Source organism: Myripristis murdjan, chromosome 24 (assembly GCF_902150065.1).
Source record: "Myripristis murdjan chromosome 24, fMyrMur1.1, whole genome shotgun sequence".
Taxonomy (NCBI): Eukaryota; Metazoa; Chordata; class Actinopteri; order Holocentriformes; family Holocentridae; genus Myripristis; species Myripristis murdjan.
The window spans coordinates 14,706,987-14,733,784 of record NC_044003.1 but is presented as its reverse complement, the minus strand read 5'-3'; the positions used below and the strand labels follow the sequence as shown (position 1 = coordinate 14,733,784).

Genomic DNA, 26,798 nt, shown 5'->3' with positions numbered 1-26,798 from the left:
AAGAGATGTGTGTGAAACTTGTGTGAACAGCTCAGAGGGCCACTTCCAAAGTAAAAGCTCTTTATAAACGTCACATAAAGGTGCTTTATCCAGTGACATTAACGAATGTAGTGGGATGGTTAGGAATTAAATATATAGACAATGCTATTAAAACAGCAAAATACTCAACCTTGCAACAACTCCAGGTTGTCAGATATCAATAGTGTCTCAAAATTAACGGAGCAGTGAAATTCATACATCAAAAGTATTAAGTGCAAAGACTGAGGCCTTATTTGCTTTGTAGTATTCCTGTGACTGTAGAATAATAATTGATGAAAGGAACTGCATAAGAGTTAAGTGGTGAGAAATATATATATATATTTTAAATACGCTTTTCTTGGAAAACAGTATTTCACTCCTGTTTAATAAGGAAGGACAACCAGTAAGGTTCAAGACAAGCTTACAAATGATGATGTAATTTTTTGTTGATGTGTTTTTTTAATGATAACACAAGTAGTCAGCATACTTGAATTATTATCAAGTGAATTATGTGGCTACAATCGGCAATCCCTGGGAATTTCCCAGTTTGGGATCAATAAAGTAAATCTATCTATCTATCTATCTATCTATCTATCTATCTAATCCAGGGGTGTCAAACTCGTGCCATGGAGGGCCAAGAGGCTGCAGGTTTTCATTCCAACCAAAAACTCCACCAGGTGATTTCACTGATCACCCTACCTCCAAACAGAGAGGCGGGACTAATCAGTGAAATCACCTGGTGGAGTTCTTGGTTGGAATGAAAACCTGCAGCCTCTTGGCCCTCCATGGCACGAGTTTGACACCCCTGATCTAATCCCACAGTTCAACCAAAAAAAGATAGTCAAGATAAAAATAATAGAAGTGCCTCAGCGATAGGAAGAGATTACCTCGGTACATTCAAAAAGGTGCAATAAACATACATCATTATTATTAATAGCAGTAGTAGTAGCAGAGCCCGTCTACGACTATATTATACTATATTATACGTCTACGTCTATATTAGAGATTCTCTGGTAGTAGTACATTGCGAAGGTGCTTTTTTTCCCCTCAATTCAAGCAGACTTTTACTGTGAAAGTTAACCGGATGTGTGGCCGGAAGTGCGTCTCTCCTGTACTGTGTGTGACTTGACGTCGCTGCTGTACTTGTCACTCAGACATCCCAGGAATTCAGCACGGCTAGGAACCTGCTAGCTCGGCATAGTTGGGGGCATTTTTAGTTTAAAATCCCGTCTTTGTTAGCCAGAGAGTTTAAAGGACTGTCGCTCTTGTTCAAAATAAGGAAGGACTCGAGCTACACACACTGGTAAGTTGTCAGAATCGGCTAACTCCTGCCATCTGTGCTGCGAGCTTGTAAGCTAGCTAATTCGCAACCTGTTGTTGAATTAGCTAGGTGAGCTAACCTAACCTAGCAGCAAATGGACGCCTTGTAGACACAGGCCGCGGTGGCAGCTGGTGCGCCGTTTGGTTTTTGCGCTAGTAAAAATAAGATAACCTCTCCTAGCAGGTCACCGTTTGCGAGCTGGATATTGAAGATGGTTTGGCCTGCAACAAACAAAGTCCGTGTTCATCGCTGCCGTTTTTGACACAAGAATTAGCTTTCCTCTGTTAGCCTGTACTGCTAACGACGGCAGCAAGTGGATGAGCTCTTGTTTTGTGACCTCTGATTCGCTGTTAAAGGAATGGTATTCCTTTATTGGGATTTTTTTTTTTTTTACCTCAAAGTTGAGTCTTTCGTACACACATTTTGCATAAGTATTTGAACTGCTAAATCTAACACTTCTCAGTTAGCATGGCATCATATCTTTATGTCCTGTTTAGATCCCCAGGTTTATGTATTAATCTGTTCTTTCTACAGCTCATTATACCGTTATGTTGTGTTACATGGCATTTTCTCTGTTTAAAAGCTTGGTTATGACTGGTTTGGTTGTTTCTGCGTGTTTACTCCAGCAGCATGCACATGTGAAGTGAGACAGCAGAGACATTGAGACTCGTCTCAGCCCCTTGATCACGCAGCCAGCCAGCACTGCGTGCCATCCTGTTCATCCCTTTAATCGTCAACATACATGTTCTTACATGAAGAGAGGGGAGAAACCCGAAGGATACAGACAGATGAGACCCAAGACGTTCCCCGCCAGCAACTACAGTGGCAACAGCCAGCAAATGCTGCAGGAGATACGGGAGAGTCTCCGCAACTTGTCCCGGCCCTCTGACCCACCTAAAGTGGACATGGCTGGTTCTGGAAAAATGCTGCCCGAAGACCCTCGGCAACAGGGCCGCTGTAGCAACCCCAAAAACCCCTACCACAAGGCCTTGCAGGAGATTCGCAAGTCCCTGATGCCTTTTGCCAATGAGCCCAGCACTTCATGCCGGATGAACGAGAAACAAATCGACAAGCAGATGCTGCTGGAGCTCCTGTCTGCTGGGTTTGAGCAGGTGGGACAGCTTGGGCACACCTTTTACCACGTTGTGTATTTTACGAGACAGGTTGTGTCAAGAGCCGTTGAGGAATATCATGCCATCCAAATCTCTGCTATAGAGAATTATGGGTTGGCGCACTTTGTCAAGCAGGCAATTATTTTAAATATGAAAGGTATGCAAGGTAGTATGACAAGCTTGACAATTGACTGCACACATAGCTTTTCGGTTAGCAATCGCAGTGTCTCTTTTATACCAACTGGCACCTGTTTTCAGCAAAAATAAATGTTATAGTGTTTAAATGAAACACTAGGGCCTTTTATTTTATGTTGACACATATACAGTATTTTGAGTGAGCGCTACTGTAATCAAAGATGCACGGCCTGCTCTCCAACATTATTTGAGCCATTTAAAGTACATTTTAGATGTGGGTCACACAGTAAGGTATTACTGTTAATTATCTATTTATTCATCAATCTGTCCATCCATTTATTTGACACAGGAAATGGCGATCTGTGCTCTGAAGCAGACCAATAGTCGCAGTATGGAGGCAGCAATAGAGTACATCAGTAAGATGAGCTACCAGGACCCCATGAGGGAGCAGATGGCTGCTATTGCTGCTCGTCCCGTCAATGCAGGCATGAAAACCCCAGGTAGGTGAATTGTCCTCAGGGACCAACTGCTGGCTTTCTTCTCCTTTTGTCCAGGTTTGTTCGCTCAGCCTTGCGATTGTTGCAGAACAATGACAATAACCACTGACAAAGGGAACGAGACACGGCATCACTCATCAGTTGGGAGACAGAAGGCATTCCAGTTGACTGTTACGAAATGACGTTTTTGCATTTCTTTCACAGTGGTAGTTACAGACAGTGCTTTCAAGAAGGCATCTTATATCAGCAACCATGTTGTTATTGCCAGCTGTTGCTTAACATTTTTGAAAAAGAGCATTGATTCAGTGATATAATTAAAGGAAAAATCCACCCTCAGATACGGTTACATATCATTAGGAGGTTGATATACAGGATGAAATCTTCCAACAGTATGTTTTTAATCGGCCATCAGGAGGGAGTCACCACCGAGCAAATTCTCCAAATTATTGCTGTCATGACCAGCCTTTTTTTTTTTTTTTTTTTTTTTTTTTTTTTTTTTTTCAACTCATGGAACATGGATATTCAATGAGCTGAATTGACTAATTCAGCTCATTGAATACCAGTTCAGCCATCTATAGCCAATGTATTTTTTTTTTTTTTTTTTTTTGATAATTCTCTCCCCACTTTACAAAGTAGTTGTCACACATGCACAAGCGTTTTGGTATCACAGCCACATGGATCCTTGTTGTCAGCCAAATGAGTATTTTCAGTCCTACTGCTTCACGGACTCATGAGGGAGAGCATGATGTTGCATACATAAGAATGTCCTGATTCACATACGGCAGCTGCTGCAGGAAATGTGTTTGACAGCATGTTTACTCAAGAAAATACTGAGACACGAGTTTCACTGTTGCATGTTGTGTTTTGAGATAATGCCTGAGTTAATGCGAAGGCAAGTGCTGTTGTAATGGCACATCAGTTCCACAGTGGTATTCCTCATACTGTATTTGTAAGATGTAATAACTCCCTAAGTATTTCTTTAACATGGACCTGACAATACTGCCTGAATATGAGTCAGGTTTATATTAATGCTGCTTATCACAGGCTGGGGAGGTATTTTGAAAATACAAGTCCAAGTAGAAATTTTAAGTATTCAACAGCTTGTAATCTGTGGACCTTTTTGAAAACGTTCAAGTGTCTGATTACCATTTGAGCTGGCAAGCAGTCTGTCGATATTTTATTTTGTAAAAAGTAAATATGTGATTCCTGTCGTGACCTGCTTGGCGAATGTAGTGGAGCATTAAATTAAGGGCATAGGTTTGGATGTTCAAGTTCGAAGAGACATCTTAACTAATTAAAAACACTTGACTTATTCTCATTTTAGTGACCTATGTTTTGAACAGTTTTATGACTAGAAAGACAGATATATCTGGGCTATGGTCTATATGTGTGTTGTAATATAGGATATGAAGTCAAATGTACTGAAAGGTCAGGCTTATGTCATTCAGTATTGTATCTGAGTAAACTGTAAAGGGCTAATTTCTACATCCTTCTCAGATGAGCCAACACTCTTCCTTGCTCTGCAATATTTTTGTCCTTTTTCATGTTATGTTGATGTAACATGGCCTCCTTGCTATAGTTGACAGTATGTTACTATATGCATGCTTTAATGCTAACACTGCAGATAGTTGCAAAACAGTTAGCATATTTGATTATTTTTGCTCATTGTGTACTAGTGTGCCTCCAACATTGTCCCTAAATAGGAGAATTCAATGAAGATGTTGTGCACTATGAAATTAATTTATTTCTCAGACAATTTTATCAAGAATCAAAGTCAAAATAAAAACATTTGTGAATACCAAAAGACACACCGAATATCAAACAATCAAAATATCTTAATCTTAATGGTATATTTTCACATAACCCTTAGAGGTACATTGAAGTCTGTCATAGTAGCTCATATAGACAAGGACTTTTGTTGCATATTGTCCCACCTTCACTTTTCCCCAGCCTCTTTTCCTCTTTATTTAAATTTATTTTTCATTTTTTAGTATCCTATACTGAAGGCAAAATGCAAAAAAGTATTACATTAAAATGCTCTCTAGATTATGGTAAAAGCATTGTCTTTATAAAGGCCAAATAAATTGAGGTATAAATTATGAGTTAGTCATGAGCAAAATTATTTGTGGTTATTGACTCCAGCCAAAAATTTTCTTATCAATGTATTTCCCTAAAAATAATCTCAGTCTTCTGCTGCTTTTGTACTCTGTTTTTTCATGCAGGTGCCTCTCATATCCAGCAGCCTGTCTTGAGGAGGCCGAGCTGGAAGGGCTCTAAGGAGTCTCTGGCTCCACGGCACGGTCCCATCATGGTGGATGGAATAATATACCGCTCTGACAGCCCTGGACCGCAGGGAGACCTGGCCGCACGACCACCGCCTGCCTTTCCTCAGGGTCACCCAGCTAACAGCCAGAGGGTCAACCCTCCCCTGCCGCCACAGGTGCGCAGTGTCACTCCTCCACCAAACCGAGGTGCCACCCCTCCTCCACCCACCTGGGACAGTAACCCGACAACCAAGCGCTACTCTGGCAACATGGAGTACCTGGTGCCGCGAATCTCTCCAGTACCCCAGGGGGCCTGGCCTGATGGGTACTCAGCCCCGGCTCCTCAGAACCAGCGTGGTATTAGCCCAGTGCCCATTGGCCGCCAGCCAATCATAATGCAGAGCTCTGGGGGGAATAAGTTCACCTTCCCCTCTGGCTGGTCCCAGAACGGCACCCCTCAAGCCGACCACATGAGTGGGGGCAGTCGTCAGCCCCCTCCCCCATACCCTGTCAACCAGAGCAGCCGGCAGAGCCCAACTGACCAGCAGATGCAGGCTGGAGGACCTGCATCCTCTCCCTCTTATGTCAATGGAGGCAGCCTCCCTCAGTCCATGATGGTTCCCAACCGGAACAGTCACAACCTCGACATGTACAACATTGGCCCTCCTCAGTCCTGGTCCCAAGCCCCACTGGCCCCCACCCAGCCTCAGTCTTCCCCCGGTAACAGCAGCAACCAAGACCTGTCTCCATCATGGCAGCACAACATTCCTGTCCGCTCCAATTCCTTCAACAGCCACCAGCTGAGCGCCAGACCGGCGCACCCGGCCAGCTCCCAGCCCTCTGCCACAACAGTCACTGCCATCACCCAGGCCCCCATCCTGCAGCCGGTCAAAAGCATGCGTGTCCAGAAGCCTGAGCTGCACACCGCTGTTGCTCCCACACATCCCCCGTGGATGCAGCAGCCACCTCCCCCTCCACCTGCAAACACCTACCCAGAGCCCCCGACCCCTGTGCCTCAGATTCCTGTAGTAGCAGAGGTGCCTAGCTATCAGGGTCCCCCACCTCCCTATCCTAAACACCTCCTTCAGCAAGCAACTGCACCCTGCCCGCCGGCCTATGACCCTGCAGCCAGTAAGCCCGGTGGCGGGAAGGACGAGCTGGCTGAGGAGGAAGAGGGCAGCAGTGGCAGCAGCTCTGGAGACAAGGTAGCAGAAGGCCTTGATGGCAACTTAGGGGTAGAGAAGGAGAAGAAGCAAATCACTACTTCTCCTGTCCCTGTTCGCCGCAACAAGAAAGACGAGGAGCGGAGGGGAGAGTCCTCCAGAGTCCCACTTTACTCCCCGCAGGCCTTCAAGTTCTTCATGGAGCAGCATGTGGAGAATATATTAAAGAACCATCAGCAGCGCATCCGGAGGAGGAAGCAACTGGAAAGTGAGATGCAAAGGGTGAGAAATCAGAGTATAACAACAGCTTTTTGTAATACGTTTCAGCTGTATACTACCATTTGTGATTTTAACTGTTTTTTATGTATCTGTGGTACTTTTTGCTGGTAAAAGTGATTGAGACATCTTGAGTTATTTTTCCTCTCCTGACCACAGTCACATTGCTGTTGTTTCTACCAAGCTCATCTTCCTCATGGAAACCATTGAGCAACCAAAAATCTAAATGACAAGATATCCTCTGTAATGATCTCAGTTAATTCAGAACTTTCACTCTTTCAAAACTTTCCCCCTTTTACTCTCTTGTCATTGCTGTGTTATCTTCTATTAGACATGACTGTTGTAGTACTTCTCATGCTCTTCTCATTTTTCTTATCCTTGGCTGTTCTTTCTCTTCCTTTCTCTCCTTGCTGTCACTAACAGCTGATGTAAAAGGTAAAGGTATCTCTGCTTTGCTGTGACACGGTTTAGTCCACACATCAGTTATTTCAGTAAGATATCGTTGAGAAACTGACCTTTTCATTTTCAAAGCACTACGTCATTGATGACAGCATGTTGACCCACTGGCAAAAGGAAATGCATGTTCGTTCAGCTCATTGTTTGCACCGTTTTGCTATGTGCCAAAATAATTTGCCTGTTTAGAGAAACTATCTCAACTTAAACCATTTTGCACTGGTTGCCTTCTGTGTCTTCTTAACAAATGATTTCATGGCAGCAGTTTATTTCTAACCTGGACTAGTTTCATGTCTCATCATACATCCGGCTTTTTTCTTTTTGAGACTTGTAAGGAATTTATATTTAAGAAATACCACATTTGAATCTGTCCTTCTCTCAGGTGGGGCTGTCACTGGATGCTCAGGAGCAGATGCGTATGATGCTCTGTCAGAAGGAATCCAACTACATCCGGTTGAAGAGGGCCAAGATGGATAAGTCCATGTTCAAGCGGATCAAGACGCTCGGCATTGGCGCTTTTGGTGAGGTTTGCTTGGCCAGGAAAGAGGACACAGGAGCACTGTACGCCATGAAGACACTACGTAAGAAAGACGTGCTGCTGAGGAACCAGGTGGCCCACGTCAAGGCTGAGAGGGACATCCTGGCCGAGGCCGACAACGAGTGGGTGGTGCGTCTCTACTACTCGTTCCAGGACAAGGACAACCTGTACTTTGTCATGGACTACATCCCTGGAGGAGACATGATGAGCCTGCTGATTCGCCTGGGCATCTTCAAGGAGGAGCTGGCCCAGTTCTACATCGCCGAGCTCACCTGTGCCGTGGAGAGTGTTCACAAGATGGGCTTTATCCACCGTGACATCAAGCCGGACAACATCCTTATAGACCGAGACGGACACATAAAGCTCACAGACTTTGGTCTCTGCACTGGCTTCCGCTGGACGCATGACTCCAAGTACTATCAAAGTGGTTGGTATTGCTCTCTGCTGTGCTTCTTAAGCAACTGGGACACTTGCATTATAGGAAAATCATAAATCAAATAATGCCAAACTGCAAGGATTTCTTGGAGATTGTAGAGGCCCTGGTGGCATCAGTCTTGAAGGAGTTTTCAGCTAGGCTGGAGCACGTCGTACAAAAAGAAAACAGCTTTTAGGGTGAAACATTGACCTGTCAGGACAATGTTTCGTTAAAAATGGAAAACTGGTCAGTCACTATTGTCCATCTCTCATGATGGACACAGTGTAGTTTGATATTTTCTTTAAAAAGTTTTGATTATACTCTGGAAAGCTCTTAAACTGAGTTGATTCTGATGCAGCATTTTGTTTGTATTCAGAAAAAGTATGCACGGATATTAAAATGGAGGGTTTATGTCCAGTGGACTAAATGCTGTTTCAGAGCTCTTCCATCTTGGCAGAAGTATGGGAACATGGAATTATTCCTATTTTTATTGGCATGTTGGGAATGGATATGTTTAAAGAAATTCAAGAGTAGAAAAAATGTGCGATGGGCAGTTTTAATCCAAAGTTATTCTTTTAGTAAAAATCTTTTCTCAGTGGAAACCTAAATAAACCATTATAAACCCAGTGGAAATACATATTAGAACTCATTATTATGCATTATTAAGCAAGATAAAGACACAAAATCGAGTGTATTTGACATTTATTTGCCAAGCGTATAATGAGCAGTGTATAAAGGCCCAAGCTCTTCTGCATTGTCTGTTTCTAGGGGACCATGTCAGGCAGGACAGCATGGACTTCAGTAAGGAATGGGAAGACCCAGCTAACTGCCGCTGTGGAGACCGGCTCAAACCTCTGGAGAGGAGGAAGGCCAGGCAGCACCAGCGTTGTTTGGCTCACTCACTAGTGGGGACACCCAACTACATCGCCCCAGAGGTGCTGCTCCGAACAGGTACAGTGGAGCACAGCCAGAAGGCATACTTTGGCATTGCAGGTTTTAGTGAGTCTTCATTATAACGATATTTCCAGGCAGTTTTTTTTTTTTTTTTTTTTTTTTTAAATAAAATAGTGTATATTTCTTGTTTCATCTTCTCAGGATACACCCAGCTCTGTGACTGGTGGAGTGTTGGTGTCATCTTGTATGAAATGGTTGTCGGGCAGCCTCCCTTCTTAGCAACCACTCCCCTCGAAACCCAGCTGAAGGTATGCTAAACACTTGCAGTGAAGCGCTATGCAGCTGCATACCACATTGTTAACCTGCATGTTGATGATAATTCTGTTGCGCTGTTGAATCCAGGTGATAAGCTGGCAGAGCACGCTGCACATCCCCCCTCAAGCAAAGCTGAGCCCAGAGGCGTCAGATCTCATCATTAAATTGTGCCGTGGCCCTGAGGACCGGCTGGGCAAGAACGGGGCAGACGAGATCAAGGCTCAGCCTTTCTTCAAGACCATCGATTTCTCCAGCGACCTGCGGCAGCAGGTGGCGCCCTACATCCCCACCATCGCACACTGCACGGACACCTCCAACTTCGACCCGGTGGACCCAGACAAACTGTGGAGCAGCGACAATGAGGGAGAGGGCAACCACAATGACACCCTGAATGGCTGGTTCCGCAACGGCAAGCACCCTGAACACGCCTTCTATGAGTTCACCTTTCGCCGATTTTTCGATGACAACGGCTACCCGTACAGCTGCCCTAAACCCATCGAGTACGAGGGCTACAGCGAAGACGAGCCGGACTCAGAGGGCCCAGTGCAGGAGGAGGCCGGCTGCCCAACTCCTCAGGGCCGAGACCTGGTCTATGTTTAGTTCTCTGGCCTCTTGAGCTGTTTGTGCATTCTGGAGTGTGTGTGTGTGTGTGCGTGCGTGTGTGTGTGTGTGTGTGTGTGTTGTGTTAGGGGTTGTTACGGCACAGCATTTGAAACCTAGCTCATAGGAAGTAAAAGTACCTGTTTGAGGAGCAGACACTACATTTTAGGCTTTCAGTTCTGTAGCGCCCATGGTGAGTACAGGTACGGCTTCACACTGCAGCTCAGTCAGTGAGATGTACAGGGTCTGCGTGAGGCGAGCTGCCACAAAACGAGAGGAAGTGAAAGCAGAAAGCATCAGGGTGCTCTCCTTGACAACCAGCAAACCCCTGTAAGCCTTTATTTATTTAAGAAATTGTAACTGTTGATGCTAGTTTAGATACTGTTTGTTTATGGGGATTTTGTTGTTGGAATGTGCTTTCATCCTAATTTATATCTTAAGAAGTCTGTTGCTGCAATGGGGATTTAGTGATATGACTTGTAGAAAATTGCAGGGATAAATTTCTCTTATTTTTCACTGCTGTGCCTTTTGATCTTTTGCTGTCTTTCACCAAATATAGGGGGGTTAATAATCAGACTGGCATTTTACAATGAGAAATAGATTTAGTTGATTGAACTAGGTTTTTATTGTTTATTTTTCTAATTTATACCTAAAATGTATTTATAAATTAAGTTGTATACAGTTGATGTAAATATTTTTATCTTCCCTGTCAGCTGATTCCTCCCCCTCCTTAGGGCAGGCCCTCTTCAGTGTCCACTATTTCTGCCTCTCCTCCTCTGTTCATCTCCATCTGTGATTTGTTGTGTGCTTTCCCTCTCTTGTATAGCCAACCCCAAAACACCTTCAACACTTAGACAGGAGAGCTGGTGGCTTTAATTTAACTCACATTTCTTCATTGCCATTCCAGCTTTGTGTTCACCTCTCAACCAAAGCACTAAATACATGTTTTGTTTTGTTTTTTAACATTAAGCAGCCCCAATTTTTTTTTTTTTTTTTTTTTTTAATGAAGCTCATATGACAATAAAACTAATTTTTAGGCTGTCATTCAAAATACCTGCTTGTGCGCTCCTAACCGCTGAAGCCTACAGTATCTATACAGTCAGTCTGACACTGTGATGACCTGGGGAGGCTCTAGTGACACAGCATAGCCAGTAGCTTGAACCCCAATTTCTTCCAAGTAAGTTTTGGAGCTTTTCTCACTCTTCTGCAGCCTATCTTGCAGTTCCTGTCTTTGAATACCACTGCATCCAGCTGTCGCATGTTGACTTTTGCATTCCTCTGTACTGAAAAAAGGAAGAAGAAAAAAAATGGATTGATGGACTCACAGTGGAGAGCACTGCTCTCTGTCACATATCATGACACTATTGTATCCCCTTGTTGTTTTTTTGTTAAAAAAAAAAAATCTATGAATGTAGTTATGTAATGTGGTGACCACTGGCATTCTGCACTGGTTTTGTGTAATCATGTAGCCTAAAGGTGAGATAATTTTATTTTTGTGTACATTTTGTGCTCTGGGAGGATGGGTACAGGGAAGAGGGTGATCAATAAAGAATGTAAAGAACAAAGCACGTCTTTCATGCATGCTGACCATGCATTATTTGTACTATCAAACGGGAATAGACTGCTAGACTTGATGACTCATTTCATATTCTCCCTGCAATGAATTCCTCTAGTAAACTCAATTGTCTAATCCTGACTCAGCTAACCACATCACATGCATTTTACAAGTCACAAGTTTCATGTGAAGGATCAGATCATGATCATCTCTCAAATGTTAATGTTTTAAATATTTGACCCCAAAACTTGTTGAACTGCATTTTATTGACTTCCATTTTTTCAACAGGAGATAATGCTGGATTTTTCCTCACTTAAACCATATTTGACCAGGATGTAAGCAAGAACATTTAATTGCCTTTTACCAATCACACATCATCTCTCAGTCAATCAGCACAGCCTGAAGAGATAGTCGGGGGATAGCTTGCGTGTTTAATTTACCAATATTGAAAGGTCACAGACAGTTATAGTTAACAAAAAGAAAAAATGGATGCAGCAGGTTCAGGCTGTTCTTACAACCTGTAGCCACCAGAGGGCGCCATATTCAGTGGCTCAAATGGGGCTGAGGGGCCTTGAGGGGCACTAAAACAGCAGCTACTAGGTGTTAGTACATGATCAATATCAGAGGTTTTCATCAAAATACTGCCGGACTCTGGGTCAGGTACTTTAGTCATCATAATTTACATCTTTTGTTAGCTATCTCTTTTAAGATATTTCACAATAGAAAAGCGGATATGGTTTGAAAATGTCCAGACTTGATTCAGAGTTAAAAAAAAAAAAAAAAAAAAATCCACTTAACAATTGGAAATGTTAGGTCTCACATTTTTTTGACTGTGGGGGCAAAGAACAGTTTAATTTCTGCCCCGGTTTGAGTATTGTTGGCATTAGTGCTCTTTAAAAACCCCACTGATAAAACAAATCAGGACTTGTTGGCCTATTTGTTCATGGTGATGATACATGATGACGACAGGATATTGGTGTGAATCACTAATATGAGAGCCAAAGAGGATGTGGACACATCTGCACAAAATACAATTATTAACTCACTTTAACCTCGCAGCCTGTGATGCAGTAGTCAAACCTTAGACTCACCTGAGTCTGTAAGCAGATGCAGGAGGTTGAAGCTGTTCTCACGGCCTCTGGCCACCAGAGGGCGCCAAAGAATCGCCGTGGCTCAATCCCCATCAGTCAGCAGGAGGAAATAGGGCAGGTTTTCCCAAAAATACTGCAACTTGCTGCCGTTTCCTACTAATTATTTCAAACATCTGTCCTCATCAAAGGTGTAGCAAGGCTGACATGTAAGAACTGGAATACAAAACCACGGTTAATTTGGCAACACCATCTACGTACTCACATAAGACTGTGGCTCATCATCACCGCCGAGTTTTGGAGGGTGCGCACATTACAAATCCTTAGGTAACCTTGGGTAACACAATGTATGAATATTAAAGTTATGTTGAAACAAAAGTGCTGTTGCAAGTTCTTCCTGGGAAACCTTGACATAAAAATGAATGCTGACTTTAAGTCTTTTGGCTCTAGTTAAAATGAACTGTTAATTTCCATCATAATTTTAACTCTTCTGCCTACTTATAGAGGGACCACCAATAAAACTTGGTTGGTTTAATGGTTCCAATTAAATGCCATGCATGTGATGAATGGCCATATTGTTTATTGTGCTGCTGGTCAGTTCTGGCCAAATGTGAGATAACTGTACATCAACAGGACCCTCTGCTGACCTCGTCTGAGAGCACAGACATGCTGGAGTTGCTTCTCCACTATCCACTGGAAATAGCAGGTTATTACACAATCCACCTTTTTAAACTGATTTACATACGTTAACCATCGCCGTCTGACAAAAACATATCCTCTAGAATAAGTCATCTTTTCCAGAATTTTGAAAAGCAGCCTTATTTTCAGATTGCTGACCATGCATTGTGCTCAAATGAAATATTTATTTATTGGTTGAGTGTCCTTTTTTGTCACTTGCTATATAATGAGGGGATGCCACGTAAAGGGAACAAGATCCTGAAGAAAGACCTCTTCACAGTTACACCAAACACTGGGAGCCTAGTTGTACGCTTCATGCCAAGTGGGAGTCAACAAGGAGAGGTCAGCATCTTCACTACAGCTGGAGAGGATTTTTTAAAAAACAGTCTCTCTTTTACAACCATGTTCCCTATTACTCTGGTGGGTCACAAACTTCCCAGGTCCCACTTGTTATGAACGCCTGTTACACAGTAAATAGCAGGGCAATCTGTCAGTAGTTGAGACATAAAATTGCACAAAACAGCATTGAGGACAAACAAGTTAACTTAAACAAGCTTATTTTTTAATGGATCTGCAAAATTGTTTGAATTTCCAAAGAGAACTTTTGAACCTCCCGCCCACAGTTACCCAGTGGCAAACGTTACACAACGTTACAATAACGCTACAGAAACGCTTCCAACCCAAAGAAATCTGCATGCAGGAAAAAAAAAAATTATACCCAAGAAGGGAAAAAAACAAAGAAATAAAATAAAAGTAAAATAAATCATACAAGAAAAAAAATAAAACAAAACATCAATAAACAGGACATATAATAATGCCGTTCTCTTGGCTGGAGGAGAAATTCAAACTCTTCTGCTTCAGTTCCGCTTCGCAGGGCAGAGCCAGAACTAACAGAATATTAAATTGTAATTTCATTGGGTGGATGTGGCTCCGCCCACCACACAGCCCCGCCCCTGTCTTCCATATAAGGCACAGGACAAAATAAACCCCACATACAAAAGGAGCTAGCCACGCCTCCGTCACTTGGTAACAAATTGTAAATGACCAAATACGGTTAGACAACAGAAACCCCACTAAGTGTACAAAATGTTAATCCTACATTTGTCTCTTTTTGTTTTATTTTATCTGTTTTTATTTTGTTTTTTGTTTTCCTCTGACTGAAGGTGAGTGTTGAGGGGTGGGGAGGGGGGGGTCTGGGGTTGGGGGAGTGGGGAGGGGGAAAGGGGAGTGTCCAACCAGGTGAGTTCAGGCAAAGGAAATATTAAAAATGTGAGCTTGTCTTTTCACACTTTTTTTTTTCTTCTTTGCAACTTTTAAAACAAATGACAAGAAACGTGACATGATTTCTCTTTTTATCAGAAATAAAAATGATCATCAGATGGAGAGTGGAACAATGGGGGAGGGGGGTTAAATGAGTGAAGTGGTTTATTGTTTATTTTGATAAAGAGACAGAGACAGTGTGTCAGTGTGCAAGAAAACTCATGAGACAGGTTAGAGGGCAAGAGAGTTAGAGTTAGCAGTTAGAGAGAGAGAGAAAACAGAATGTGTGCGTGTGTGTTTGTGAGAGTGTGTTAGTGTATATGTGTGTCTGTACGTGTGTGTGTGTGTGTGTGCGTGTGCGTAATGTGAGTGATAGTGTGTGAGTGGGACAGAGGTGAGTTGTTCAACTGCAGCACTTGCTCTTCCAGCCTGTGACTCCGCCTCCGCTGCTGATGTCGACGTTTTCACTGTTAGGCTCTTTTACAGGTGTCTGTCACGGATAAAAACAAAACACAAACACACACACACACACACGCACACAGCAGAGATAAGCACGGGTCACTAAATGCAGAGTAATAAGATGAGGGAAAAAAACGTGACACATTCAAATGACAAACCACCTTGTTGCTTGTTCCTGATTTGTGCTTTTTTTTCCTGTAACATTAGCTCCCCTCTGACCTTGTTTGGTTTTGTTTGATTTGATTTGTTTAAATATTTGACTTTGATAAGAGCTAATATGTTCACTTAAATTGATTTGTGCTTATAATTGCCCCCCGCAGCATCTGATACAATCCTGGCCAGCCTGGAAGAAGTTTCCCCTCTAACTGTGATCCTTTCCTTTCCCATATTTTGTGATTTTGTTTTCTATCAACTGTGGGCCTTTGAAAGCCCTTTGAAACGCTAACTGTAATTAAAGGCTCTAAATAAACATCAACTTCAACAAACACTAAAAAACACACACACCTTTCAGACATGCACGCATACGATCCCATCAAGATTATCTCACTGCTTTAGAGGAGCAGCCTTCATGGTGCAGGATGAATGCTCCTCTGTTTTATTGGGCTTAAACAGCCACACAGTTATTTATCTGTTAACAATTTCTTAATAAGTGATGACCAATTTTCTCAACCGGCGGTGCCTCAGGATTCAAATGTATCCTTATAAAGTCACGGTTCACACATCGGCTGACTCAAGAGCCATTCAATTTGATTATGCAAAATGAGAAGTGCAGTAAACTACAATACTTTCATGCACTGTGAATCCTCTGTGAGCTAAATTAAACCCATCAAATCTACACAGACTCAAAGTCCCATTTCATGTGGTCTTCAAAGCCTTTGGTACTTGCAAGGGTTCTGCAAAAGTTAATACTGGTGCACCTCAATCAAATCAATTTTTGAACACACACGAACATACACAGTGGTGAAAGCGCACTCACCTTTCTGAGGATGTCTTCTGCTAACGTGAGGAAAGCTTTCTCGATGTTGATGTTGGCCTTAGCACTCGTCTCAAAAAACCTAATGCCATGCTCCCTCGCGATCTGAGAAAGAGGAGGAGGAGGAGGAGGAGGAGGGAGGGAGGGTGAGGGGGTAGAATGAGGATATGGTTAAAGGGACGCTGGTCCTAAAATAAAATGGGCCATCTCTTGTGCAAAGAAACAGATCAGGTATCCTCCGTCTCACCAGCACACACACACACGCTCCTCTGATCAGGTCGGGTTGTGTGTGTGTGTGTGTGTGTGTGTGTGTGTGTGTGTGTGTGTGTGTGTGGTGAGCAAGCAGATCTGTATCTGATGTTGCTAAATCTGCAGACTGAGCGGTCACTACTAGTTTGCTGTGGTACAACGAGCCAGAGCTCTTCACTGACCGGGTTTTACAATCCACACCTATTACGAAAAACAGCTGAGATCAAGCTGTTTAAAGTAAGTCTGGCTATTCAGAATTAACATTATAGGTAAATACAGATCTGCATTCTGACAAATCATATTCAAATTCAATGCATCTACAATATCGTTGGGACTAGTCAAAATTTAAATAATGTTAACTTAAATGGACAATGTAGATGTCTTCAATTTAACTGTAGATATCTGAGATTTAAATAACAGATATCTGCAATTTACTTGTAATTACCTGTAATTATAGACCACATACATGAACAGCAAAAGTAGTTTGAATCTTCCTAGTCATAATATAATTACGGTCATCTGTAATGAATATCCAGTCTGGTTAATTAAGTGTTAAAACGGCTTGCCAGAAACAGCAGGTTTGTTTCTTCTGTGACGTGATGAGGCCTCTTCATCAACAGTAAACCGTGTCGCTGTGTCACAGGTAGAAAACAGCCCGTCCTTTAACACCTGCTGATCATCTGATATTGTTGTTACGGCCCAGCCTCTTACACAAGTTTGCTGGTATTTGATCCTGTTATGAATTACACCCGAGAGCTGCCCAGGAATAATCTCAGCCCTCTACTGTTTAGGGCTTCATCAGCTAGAGCCGTAGTCAGACAGGATTAGTTTTACAGGGCGACGTCAGGTAAGTTTATGTGTCACAGACATCATCGGCCATTTTACTCCAAACTGAACTGACCACAGCCCTGTTCGGACAGGATTGGTCCCAAAACAGCGCTTGAGTTTTAATTACTGACATTGTATATCTGTACTGTCATGTACCCATTCACACAGGATTATAATGTTTGTGATTTCTTCTCAATATCACAGAGAAGGGAGCGGCTACCTGAAGCTGTCAGTTCATCCATCTAAACAACTTGCAAGGTCAGGCTGGATAATGGACATTCACACAGGATTATGTTTCCCAGCAGAGCTTAGAAAATCATCTATGTGGCCATTACACGTGTGCTGCAGGGGCTAGGTATGTCACACAGTGCAAGTCTTAAGTCCACATTATTTCCAATCTAATGACAGGATTCACCATTTAAATCTGTTAATGACTTTTGAAATATTAGTCAACATTTGCAACTAATATTTAATATTTTAACACCTACCACTGTGTCTGACACAAGGAGCTGGAAACCAAGAGTCTTGCTTAAAGGTTCCTCTCACGTCTGAGAGGAACCTCACTTATTCAAAAAATAAAGCATTCATTCACATAATGCACATGCTTTCCAGAGTGGGTCAAAGGCTCATTATACGCTTGAGAAATAATTGAACTTTAGTGTAGCGTTGTGTAGTTACCCGGGTGTGATGCGAGTCCACATGGTGGTGAAATATCCTCATTAGCTACTCTGTGCTCACCTGGGCTGCTAATCCACAATACTATATTTGTGTCTCTCCATTCACTTCCACAGTGCAGCAAAACAGAAATAACACTTTTGACATGTAAATGAATGCCAACGAAGCAGATTAAGCCAATATGAAAAACAAGTCCCAGTATTTTTATCAGGTTGTTTCTTCCTGGTGCAAGGTTACAAGGTGGAAGTTTCCTGTAAATGCTACCTGCCGGATCTACTTTCTAAGTGAAAGTAAAAAAAGAGACATTCAATGTCCTCAAAATATGGGTAATGGGACATATTGGCATAAACTTTGTTGCTGTTTGTTTATGTGCTACAAGTGTTATTTTGGGAGTTTTTTTTGCTATGCAGTGGGAGTGAATGGAGAAACAAATGGAGAAACTGTTCTGGATTAGCAGCCCAGGGGAGCACAGAGTAACTAATGAGGATATTTCATCACCATGTGGACTCACATCACATCCAGGTAACGATACAACCCAACCCAAAATTTTAATGTGAACTTCAAACTACTCAACATGATGAAGAATAATTTTGTATTGTAATTCTCACTGTTTATATCTTAATCCAGTCATTTGGATAATGAACTTGGGTCAAAACGACCTGCTGGCAACCGATCACTGATTTATTATACTAGGCATAAGCCTTTAGGGAATGCAAAGGCAAATACCAGCTTACTACAAATTCTATAAGACCACCTTGTTTTTGTGGAAATTTTTATGACCCTGTTACAGAACTAATCTGAAAAAGCTACCAAACTAGCTTCCCTCACTCCACTAGCTCATTTTAAATAAATCATGATATTTGTTAACAAATATCACTGCGTTCTGTAGTGTCTGCTAAGATAGTTGCTCTGTTTTTCCCTGCAACACTGATGTTTATTAATTTCCACGCTGTCTATATTTAACTTTTGAGTTTTAAACTGTAACGTCAAGGGTCTATTTGACAAGCAGACATCCTTCTTGTTGGACTGTAGGTACTGAACATGTAGCTCCAAAACAGCAGCAAGAAATCAGGCAATCAACTCAAAGGGCCGTGATGACGAAGGGCTGCGTATAGCTGCGGCAGACTGCACCATCTCACCTGCTCTCCCTTGGCTTTTGGTACGACCCGCTTGTCCTCCATGTCACACTTGTTGCCTAGCAGCATCCTCTCCACGTCCTCATTCGCATGCTGAAAAAAAAAAAATAAAAGAGGCCACATTGGATAATTAGATTAATCTTCCATATCGACGGAATGAGCCGCATCTTCATCTGTGTTTTCATCCATAGAAACACATCGCAAGACTGAAGTAGGGTGAATACAGGACCACTCATGTTCAGTCTGTGACTTCAGGATGAAGTGTTGGACATCAGCGGTCTCTGTGAACCACCAGAGTCTAGATGGCATCCACAAACAAGAAACAATAATAAAAAAAACGAACCATGTCTGTGAAATAAACTTAAAAGTAAAACCGTTATTTTATGTTAATATGATTGGAAATTTGATTTTAAACCAAGTAAGTCTGCTGTACATTAAATTAGTAAAACAAGATGTAGTGCTTTTGAAGCAAGTGTATTTACTAATTATTAAAACGACCATACGGGTCTTATTTTGACTTCTTGCCAACATCGCAACTATCAGCTGAACAAGTATTCACAAGTATTCTGTCAAGGTTCATAGAGCAGTTTTTCACCTTTTTGAACATGAACAGGAGTGAATCAGCCTTAGGGGGAACTTAGCCTGGACCTCTAAGCTAACAAAGCATGTTTATGCAACCGATATCAGACAGATACACTCACAGCTGTTGATGAAAAGTCAAAAGGGACTGTCCTTTTAACTAATGTTTGGTTGAAAAGATCTACGAATCAAAATATTCCAAACAAAGTGGGATTCTGCACAATTTTAAGATAGAAAGTATAGACAAAACGAGAAATGAGAAACAGAGACCACTCTGCTAACTAATCTGGGAAATGATTTACTATCAGCGCCCTCCTCAGGATCTAACAGCACTTTAGGGTCGCGTCCACACCGAACAGTCCATTTCCACAGGCCAGACAAACATGTGGTTAGATACGTTGTTTTTTTGTTTGTTTGTTTGTTTGTTTTGCTTTTTTTTTTTTTTTTGACTCGGTTGGCTTTTAAACGGCTTAAAAATAAAAGCAGACCATGGAATGTAAACCAAACTGACATGCGTGCTTATTATTTGTCAATAGAAAATAAGCATAGAGAAAGTTTCTTTTTCATAATACAAGAATGTCCTGAAACATGGACCTGAACATTTATGACAGTCATCCTCCTTTTGTCTGTGATCAAAGAGTTTGGGAGGATTAACAAAACGCTATGTGAGCCAACAGAATGAGACTGATGTGAGTCAGATAGGTGACGGTCTGACACGCTGCTATCAGATCCCTTGGATCTGCTGGAGATCCCACAGCAGACTCATGATTTCATAACTACATTTACGAGGGAGAACAACCAGGTACGACAGGTTATAAATTCCTTTCTCAACCTTTTCCTTTCCCACTTCAAATGAACCGCTCCAGAGTTCACTTGGAACCAACCCGAGACTGCCTCTTCCAAACTGACTCGGGCTTCACATATCTGATGCACACCAGGGTTCAAGTGGGGCGTCCTTACCGAGCCAAATGAACCTCACCAAGCAGGTACACACACACAGGGGTTCAATTCAACCTGACTAAACACAGCAGGTGTGAAAGCCACCTAAAACACAATAAGGATTTGTGCTGAACTGTCACAAGCAGCAAGACAAAAGACTGAACTAGTTTCTGTGAAAAGGTAAGACTTATTCGTACCACTGGCACACCAATTTATTTGGTCCAGCCCCTAACCCTACTTTTCACACCAATACTATTCTAGATATAGTAGAAATCTGCAGATCAGCTGGAGTGAACATGCTTACACACACACACACACACACACACACACACACACATATATAGAAGTCCAAGGCTTACTTGCAATTTCCTACTAAATGCAGCCTTTTTATTCTCCTTGACCCTGTTCAAAGCTCTTTACAAACGGTGGAGGTCAAAGAAAAACTACAAGAAAGCATTCCAAACAATCCCCGTGCTGTGCAGTCTCAACCAATCCGCTACGCTTAATGCATAACACCTGAGAAGAATCAATCAGGCCTTTTAGTCTTTCAAAGGAGGCTATCCAACATATTTAATATTGCTCATGTCTTGTAATATCACGGTGTACTGCAGCAGCTTGGCCGACTGAAGTTGGATAATTGTGAACTATTTGAATTTATCTGATCTGTTTGCTGTGAGATCCCCGGGAAATTCAGTGTTAGGCAACAGGAATCCTTACAAACATAAAACAAATGAGGAAGGAATCAAACTGTGAAGGTGCGCCGACAGAAAACACCAACAGACCGAAAGACCAAAAAGGAGAGGTGGAATTTGAAGCCTGTGCACAGCGACGTCTGCCAGGTGTGGGACATGAACAGCATCTTTGTGATTATTTTGTTATATCAGCCCTGTTTGAAGAGCTGTGGCTGATTCCACTAAATGCTGCATTCATTAGGCTACATTCCTTTAGCCCTATGACATTATGCCTGTTATAGGAAAACACAAACACTTGGCCACACAGATGCTTGCTACCACATTTTCCAATCCTCTCTCTGCATCCCATAATTATATTTATTTATTTATTTATCCTTTATTTTACCAGGAAGGTCCCATTGAGACACAATGTCTCTTCTTCCAGGGAGTCCTGGTCAAGATGGCCGCATAAGAAGTTTCAAACACAGAAGGACACCAATTACACAAACACACAGAGGGGTACCATTACACAAAGACAAAGACTGACAAGACAATACAGGGTAAACCAGGGCTAGGATCACCAGCACTAAGCACAAAAACCAACAGCATGTTGTAAGTGGGCTATATCAGGCAATGACATTGCTCCGTAAGGACAGTATTTAACAGACTTTTAAAAACATGAATTGTAGGTAGGGAATCAAAGTTAAGGAGGCTTTGCATTTCATTCCATGCATGTGGGGCATAGGCACCCAAGGCAGATTTTCCCAACTGTCCGTGGAGAAGGAGTTAATGCACCTGGGCTTTCAAGTAGGGGTGCATAATTGTGAAGGTTTCATTGATTTCTTAGTAAGTAAAATAAATGATCAATTAATCATTAAAAAAAATAAAAAAACACACACACACACACACACACACACACACATACACAATTACAGCTTATGTAAAGACCATATGTGCTTTTTTTCCTCTATAAAAAATGACAGATGGTTGGACATTTAGGCAGACATACGAAAGCAATTTATTGATATGGAGGCTCACGTCCCAAAACAGGAATCAGAAGCAGACAGGCAGCGCAAAACTGGGTTTGGCTACTGTCATTTAAACTCCAATTAATAATATAGATAACCCTGTGTTAATGAAAAATAAATTAAACAGCTTAAACCTAGATAATAAATCAACTACTGATTAACACTGATCATCATCGATCAAATTCTCAAAGGAAATTAGTTGATAAATCAATAACACTGCTACTTTCAAGTGTCTTTTAGAGTATCTGACATTAACATTTGGCCCACCTGCCAAGAACACGTAAACGAAAGAAAAGACGAGATGAAAAGAAAAGAAAGTTACCTCCAAACAATACATGAAACCAGCCAAAATAATCAACACACATTTATCAGAGACAAATGTCACGCTACCCATTTTGAAAGCTATTTTGCATGCAGAATCTGGCACTCAGTTAACTATCCAGGCAGCAGAGAAACAGGAGGAAAAGTCTGCCGAGGTTTGCATGCAACTTTGCGTGCAGCAGTGAAACAAAATCAGCAGGCTTTTTGATACAAACTTCATTTTTTCCACACCAGTCAGATATGTATAAGTAAGCCATTAAAATGTCATCATCTTTAAAAAAAAAAAAAAGTTACTTGTAAATGTGGCAGGCAACTCCTATTGATTTATTCATCAAAGACACATTTTCCGGCAATTGGGGACTTGGCCGGTGGTAGTTCTGATCTCACAACAACGCAAAAGGCTGTTCCACTTCATACAAACCTCTGATGATTGAAAGAAACCTAAAGCAGAATGTCTTAATTCACAGGCTTAGGAGTTTCTAGAGATTAAGTAGACAAACTGCTGACGTCTGACACCTGTCACCCATGTGGACATAAAATTCAACGTGGAATTCAAGTACTCATGCACGGCATTTCTTAATGTCAGACAGAATTAGACATCATTAGTCAGAGATGGACATCACAGAGGCATCGTCTCTTCCTTTTCAAAACTTTTAAAGCTTTTGATTAATTTCAAAGACCCTCTAACACTGTGCTTCAGTGACAATTTTAAGATGACCAGCAGATCATCGCCATAGCAAGACTGATTCATGCTTCTTGTTGTACAATGGGCCAGTTGCAAATAAAAATCTGACATATTTGATGTAATTCAGTCAGACTCCTGCTCCACAGTCCACTGAACACAGATGGACCAGCAAACTATTTAGCTAGATTTGGCTGCATTCCCTGAGTGTACCTGCCTCCAAGCCTGAGAGAGACTGAACTGTCTAAAACAACTGCACATGCAAAAGAAGCGCAAAGCTGTTTCAAATCTAAGTAAATGAACTGTGGATGTGTTGTTGTGATGCCTTGCCATTACTGAAATAAGTGGAGGTGTTATAAATAATGAAAATGACAATATTGTGAGATTAGTTCATTAAGTAATGCAGTTAAAGTGGTATTAAACACACCAGCCTCAGTATGAGAAGGATTAAAATACAACTGCAAGGCTTCCCCCGCTTCTGGAAAGATGTGATTAAGCTGCTATAGGAGTGGGTTTGACACAAGAATGTCTTTATTTTGTCCTCTAATGCTTTCTTTTGTCATATAAATGTATTACTTTGTAATCTGCCCACAGGCTCAGCACCTATTGCATATTGGTCTAACCAGGAAAGGGTCTCCCTCAAGATTTCCTCAATTTTATCTCCCTGTTTCATCTGCGGGGTGTTTTGGGGAGTTTTATGTTTTCCTTGCCCGCTATGAGGATTAGGTCAGTAGGGTGTCATCCTGTTTTGTTTGCTGTAAACTTGTGGGCCTGTGGAGCCCTTTGAGACTGTAAACAGTGATTTGGGGCTTTAAATAAACTGAGACTTGTTACTCGAACTTGAGAGAACAAAATATTGTGAGACCACACAACAATTAAAAGCAAACAAACCCAAAACCATTATACCACCGATAACCTCATCACTGCAGTTTTAGTGATGTTTAACATGTTTTAAAACTCAAATGAAGGACTACACAGTCCTCTCTAAGAGTGAGATAATTTTGAGTGACTCTCACTCAAAACAGAAAACAAGGCTGCTGCTCTCAGTTCCTGAAAATAGTCATTTCAGACAGTCAGATTTTGACCTAGTAGCACTGATGCGCTGAGAGGATTCATGTGGGATGTTTTCATGAGGTACACAAAGAAAATAAAAACATTGAACGTAACATTTGAGGTTCAATCACCATCATGTCCAGATGAACCTGTGCAAAAAAACGCTTGGGTTATACTCCGATGAGCGTGTATGTGTGTGTGCGTGTGTGTGCGTGTGTGAGTGAGAGAGTGAGAGAGAGAGAGACTGTCTTACCTCGTCAATGTTACGCAGCCATTTGCTGATGTTTTCAAAGCTCTTGGCGTTGGTTATGTCATACACCAGCATGATGCCCATGGCTCCTCTGTAGTAGGAGGTGGTGATGGTGTGGAACCGTTCCTGGCCCGCTGTGTCCCTAGAAACACACACACACACACACACAAACATGTATGCATGTTGATACTACTATACAAAGAAGGACCTCATATTTATTGTTTGCAATCCTTGTATTACTGCATTCATTCCCCACTCCTTGATCCAAAAGTTTCAATAAATAAAAGTTTTACTGTCCCACAGCACAAAATGACCATAACAGATTAACAGGGAACTCCTAGACCAGCAACAGTGACTCAACAATAACTTTACTGAGGCTAAGACCACGTCCATTTTTTCTTCTTTTTTCCCTGTTTGGGCCTTTTGTCCACACTGATGTGGTGTTTTCCTTTTTTGAAAACTGGAATTAAAAAGTAAATTAGAAAAAGTCAGCGCGGCTCTGTAATGTGAAGGTGGAGAATGGAGCTCTTTGAAAACTCTGGCACTGGATTGCATCTCATCATCTAGGCCATTGTCTAGTTTTGAGCACGCTCTGGCTATGTGTGTTTTTAGATTTAAACGCTTGATGGGGACATTTTAAGTGTTCTAGGTGGTTTCTAAGAGATTTCTCAGTTTCAATCACAATTGTGTCACTGTAGCTACAGAGGCAGAAACGTCATCTTCTCAAGACAAATGACAGTTTTTTTTTCACTGTGTAATATTAACTCTTCACTAGACATTCCTGTACCCTTCTGATCTGTACTTTAATTGGCAAGCATACTCAGCGATATTGTAAAAATGTGACTAATCATAAAACTTCAACATGGACTTCTTTTTGTTTTAATCATCAAAAGCATCCAGCTTGTATTTGGCACTTGCGTCTATTCTGGCCCTGCCATTATTTCCTTTTGCACAAAATTAGAAAAAAAAAAAAAAAGAAAAACATAATCAAGATACCAGAACATTAAGGATATAAAAAATATATCTCAAAGCCTCCAAAACCTAGCTTTTTTGCCCCGACTGCCTGCTGTCTTGCATAATCTGAGCTTGATAGAGTTCAGTTTGATAATTATAAACTCTGACAGATACCCATACCTTAGCCAGTGTATTTATTCTGTCCAGGGGTAGTGAGTGGGAATAATAAATAAAAGAGACTCAGTGTTTAATTAGGAGTGCGCTTTTGATTGAAGTTTTACAGTATTTATACCCACTCTAGGTCACAAACCTGTCAGTGTTGTTATAATTAGAGGTTCCCAAATGCCCCTTTAACACAGTCTTACCACTGACCAAATGAAATAAAAAACACCCTCTCTGTTGTGAGCACCTGAAAACATACCTACAAAGATGTTTTCCGGTAACTGCACTACACTTGTGATGCTTTCTTCACCTTGTAAGTCAAGTAACAACCCTCCGTGCACACGTTATAATTGATGGGAAGACCGCCAGCTAACCATGTCCCTCACACGTCTGCACTAGCTTACACCTCAACCATGACATCTGCCTGTTTAGGGAAAACACTGCCAACACCCGTCTATCACGGTTGATGAAGAAAAAAAAGGGAAGTGCCTGGACCACATGGGCAGAAAGTCTACAGTCATTATTTGACCTTAAAAACAATCTCTCCAGATCAGGATGTATTAACTGGTGGCTCCCAAATCAGATTTTACTGGAATAGTGGTGTCGATGAAGCTCAGCCACAACGTGTAAAGTAAAAGTGGAAAGAAGAACCCCTTGTGGACACAGATGGAGATAGATACAGGGGTAAAAGAGGCATAATAGCCACTACATGGTCAAGTGTGGCCGCCCTGATGTGGTCTCACCACAAACTGACTTGGAGATTAGGTTTCAAATCAAACCACACCAAAATGACGAGTTTATCTGTAATCTAAACTTAACAGAAATCTAAACAGAGACATTTGGTTGTTTTTCAAGTGTCTTAGTGTATCAATTACCAGGTATTGTTCTCCCATCTGTTTTTTGAAAATGTGATACACTGTACAGCGCTTTTCTATGTATTTCTGTTATCGTTATTTTCAATAGTGTCTTTTCTGAGTGGGTTTGATAACGTGTTGTTTCAGTGTTTCTATACATAGACAACTCTTTGATGGCCAGCCAATATCAGCACTGACTGACACAAATTGTTTTTTTTTTTTTTTTTAACACTACTTAACCCCTTAATCTTATTTAATTTTATTATTAAGCCCACGGCAGAGGGTTCACAGGCAGCTCAACACACTATCAGCCACTCAGCTGCACTACTTATTTAGGACAGATCCAACAAACAACACTACAGCCCAAACTGCTAGATACCACTGAATTAATACAGGTAAAAAC

The 26,798-nt window shown here is 41.7% G+C and overlaps 2 protein-coding genes across 6 annotated transcripts in view; one reads left to right on the top strand and one right to left on the bottom strand.

The window, feature by feature from the left end:
- The first annotated feature begins 1,133 nt into the window (after window positions 1–1,133).
- On the top strand, window positions 1,134–11,569 carry lats1 (large tumor suppressor kinase 1). Of its 3 annotated transcripts, none has more exons than XM_030047959.1 (8): window positions 1,134–1,321; window positions 1,969–2,451; window positions 2,936–3,086; window positions 5,306–6,792; window positions 7,622–8,204; window positions 8,961–9,143; window positions 9,288–9,394; window positions 9,489–11,569. In XM_030047959.1, exons 2-8 carry the CDS (start codon window positions 2,092–2,094, stop codon window positions 9,999–10,001), a joined length of 3,384 nt encoding a protein of 1,127 aa, XP_029903819.1. In that variant the 5' UTR covers window positions 1,134–1,321; window positions 1,969–2,091; the 3' UTR covers window positions 10,002–11,569. The 3 variants fall into 3 exon arrangements, with proteins under 3 accessions (XP_029903819.1, XP_029903818.1, XP_029903820.1); XM_030047958.1 differs by having other exon boundaries at window positions 1,966–2,451; XM_030047960.1 differs by lacking the exons at window positions 8,961–9,143; window positions 9,288–9,394; window positions 9,489–11,569 and adding an exon at window positions 7,210–7,221 and having other exon boundaries at window positions 1,966–2,451; window positions 7,622–7,706.
- The window catches only part of rab10 (RAB10, member RAS oncogene family), a 25,800-nt gene continuing 9,021 nt past the window's right edge, over window positions 10,020–26,798 (bottom strand). Inside the window, exons 3-7 of one of the 3 annotated variants that reach the window (XR_003927988.1) lie at window positions 24,429–24,567; window positions 18,906–18,995; window positions 16,018–16,119; window positions 14,923–15,072; window positions 10,020–10,082 (exon numbers count right to left, since the gene is read on the bottom strand). Coding sequence is in view for 2 of the 3 variants with exons in the window: in XM_030047962.1 (XP_029903822.1) it covers window positions 14,986–15,072; window positions 16,018–16,119; window positions 18,906–18,995; window positions 24,429–24,567 (418 nt within the window). In the remaining variant the exon portion in view is untranslated. Of the gene's footprint in view, window positions 10,083–13,862; window positions 15,073–16,017; window positions 16,120–18,905; window positions 18,996–24,428; window positions 24,568–26,798 lie in introns of those variants that run through there. The other 2 variants (XM_030047962.1, XM_030047961.1) reach the window with 2 other exon arrangements.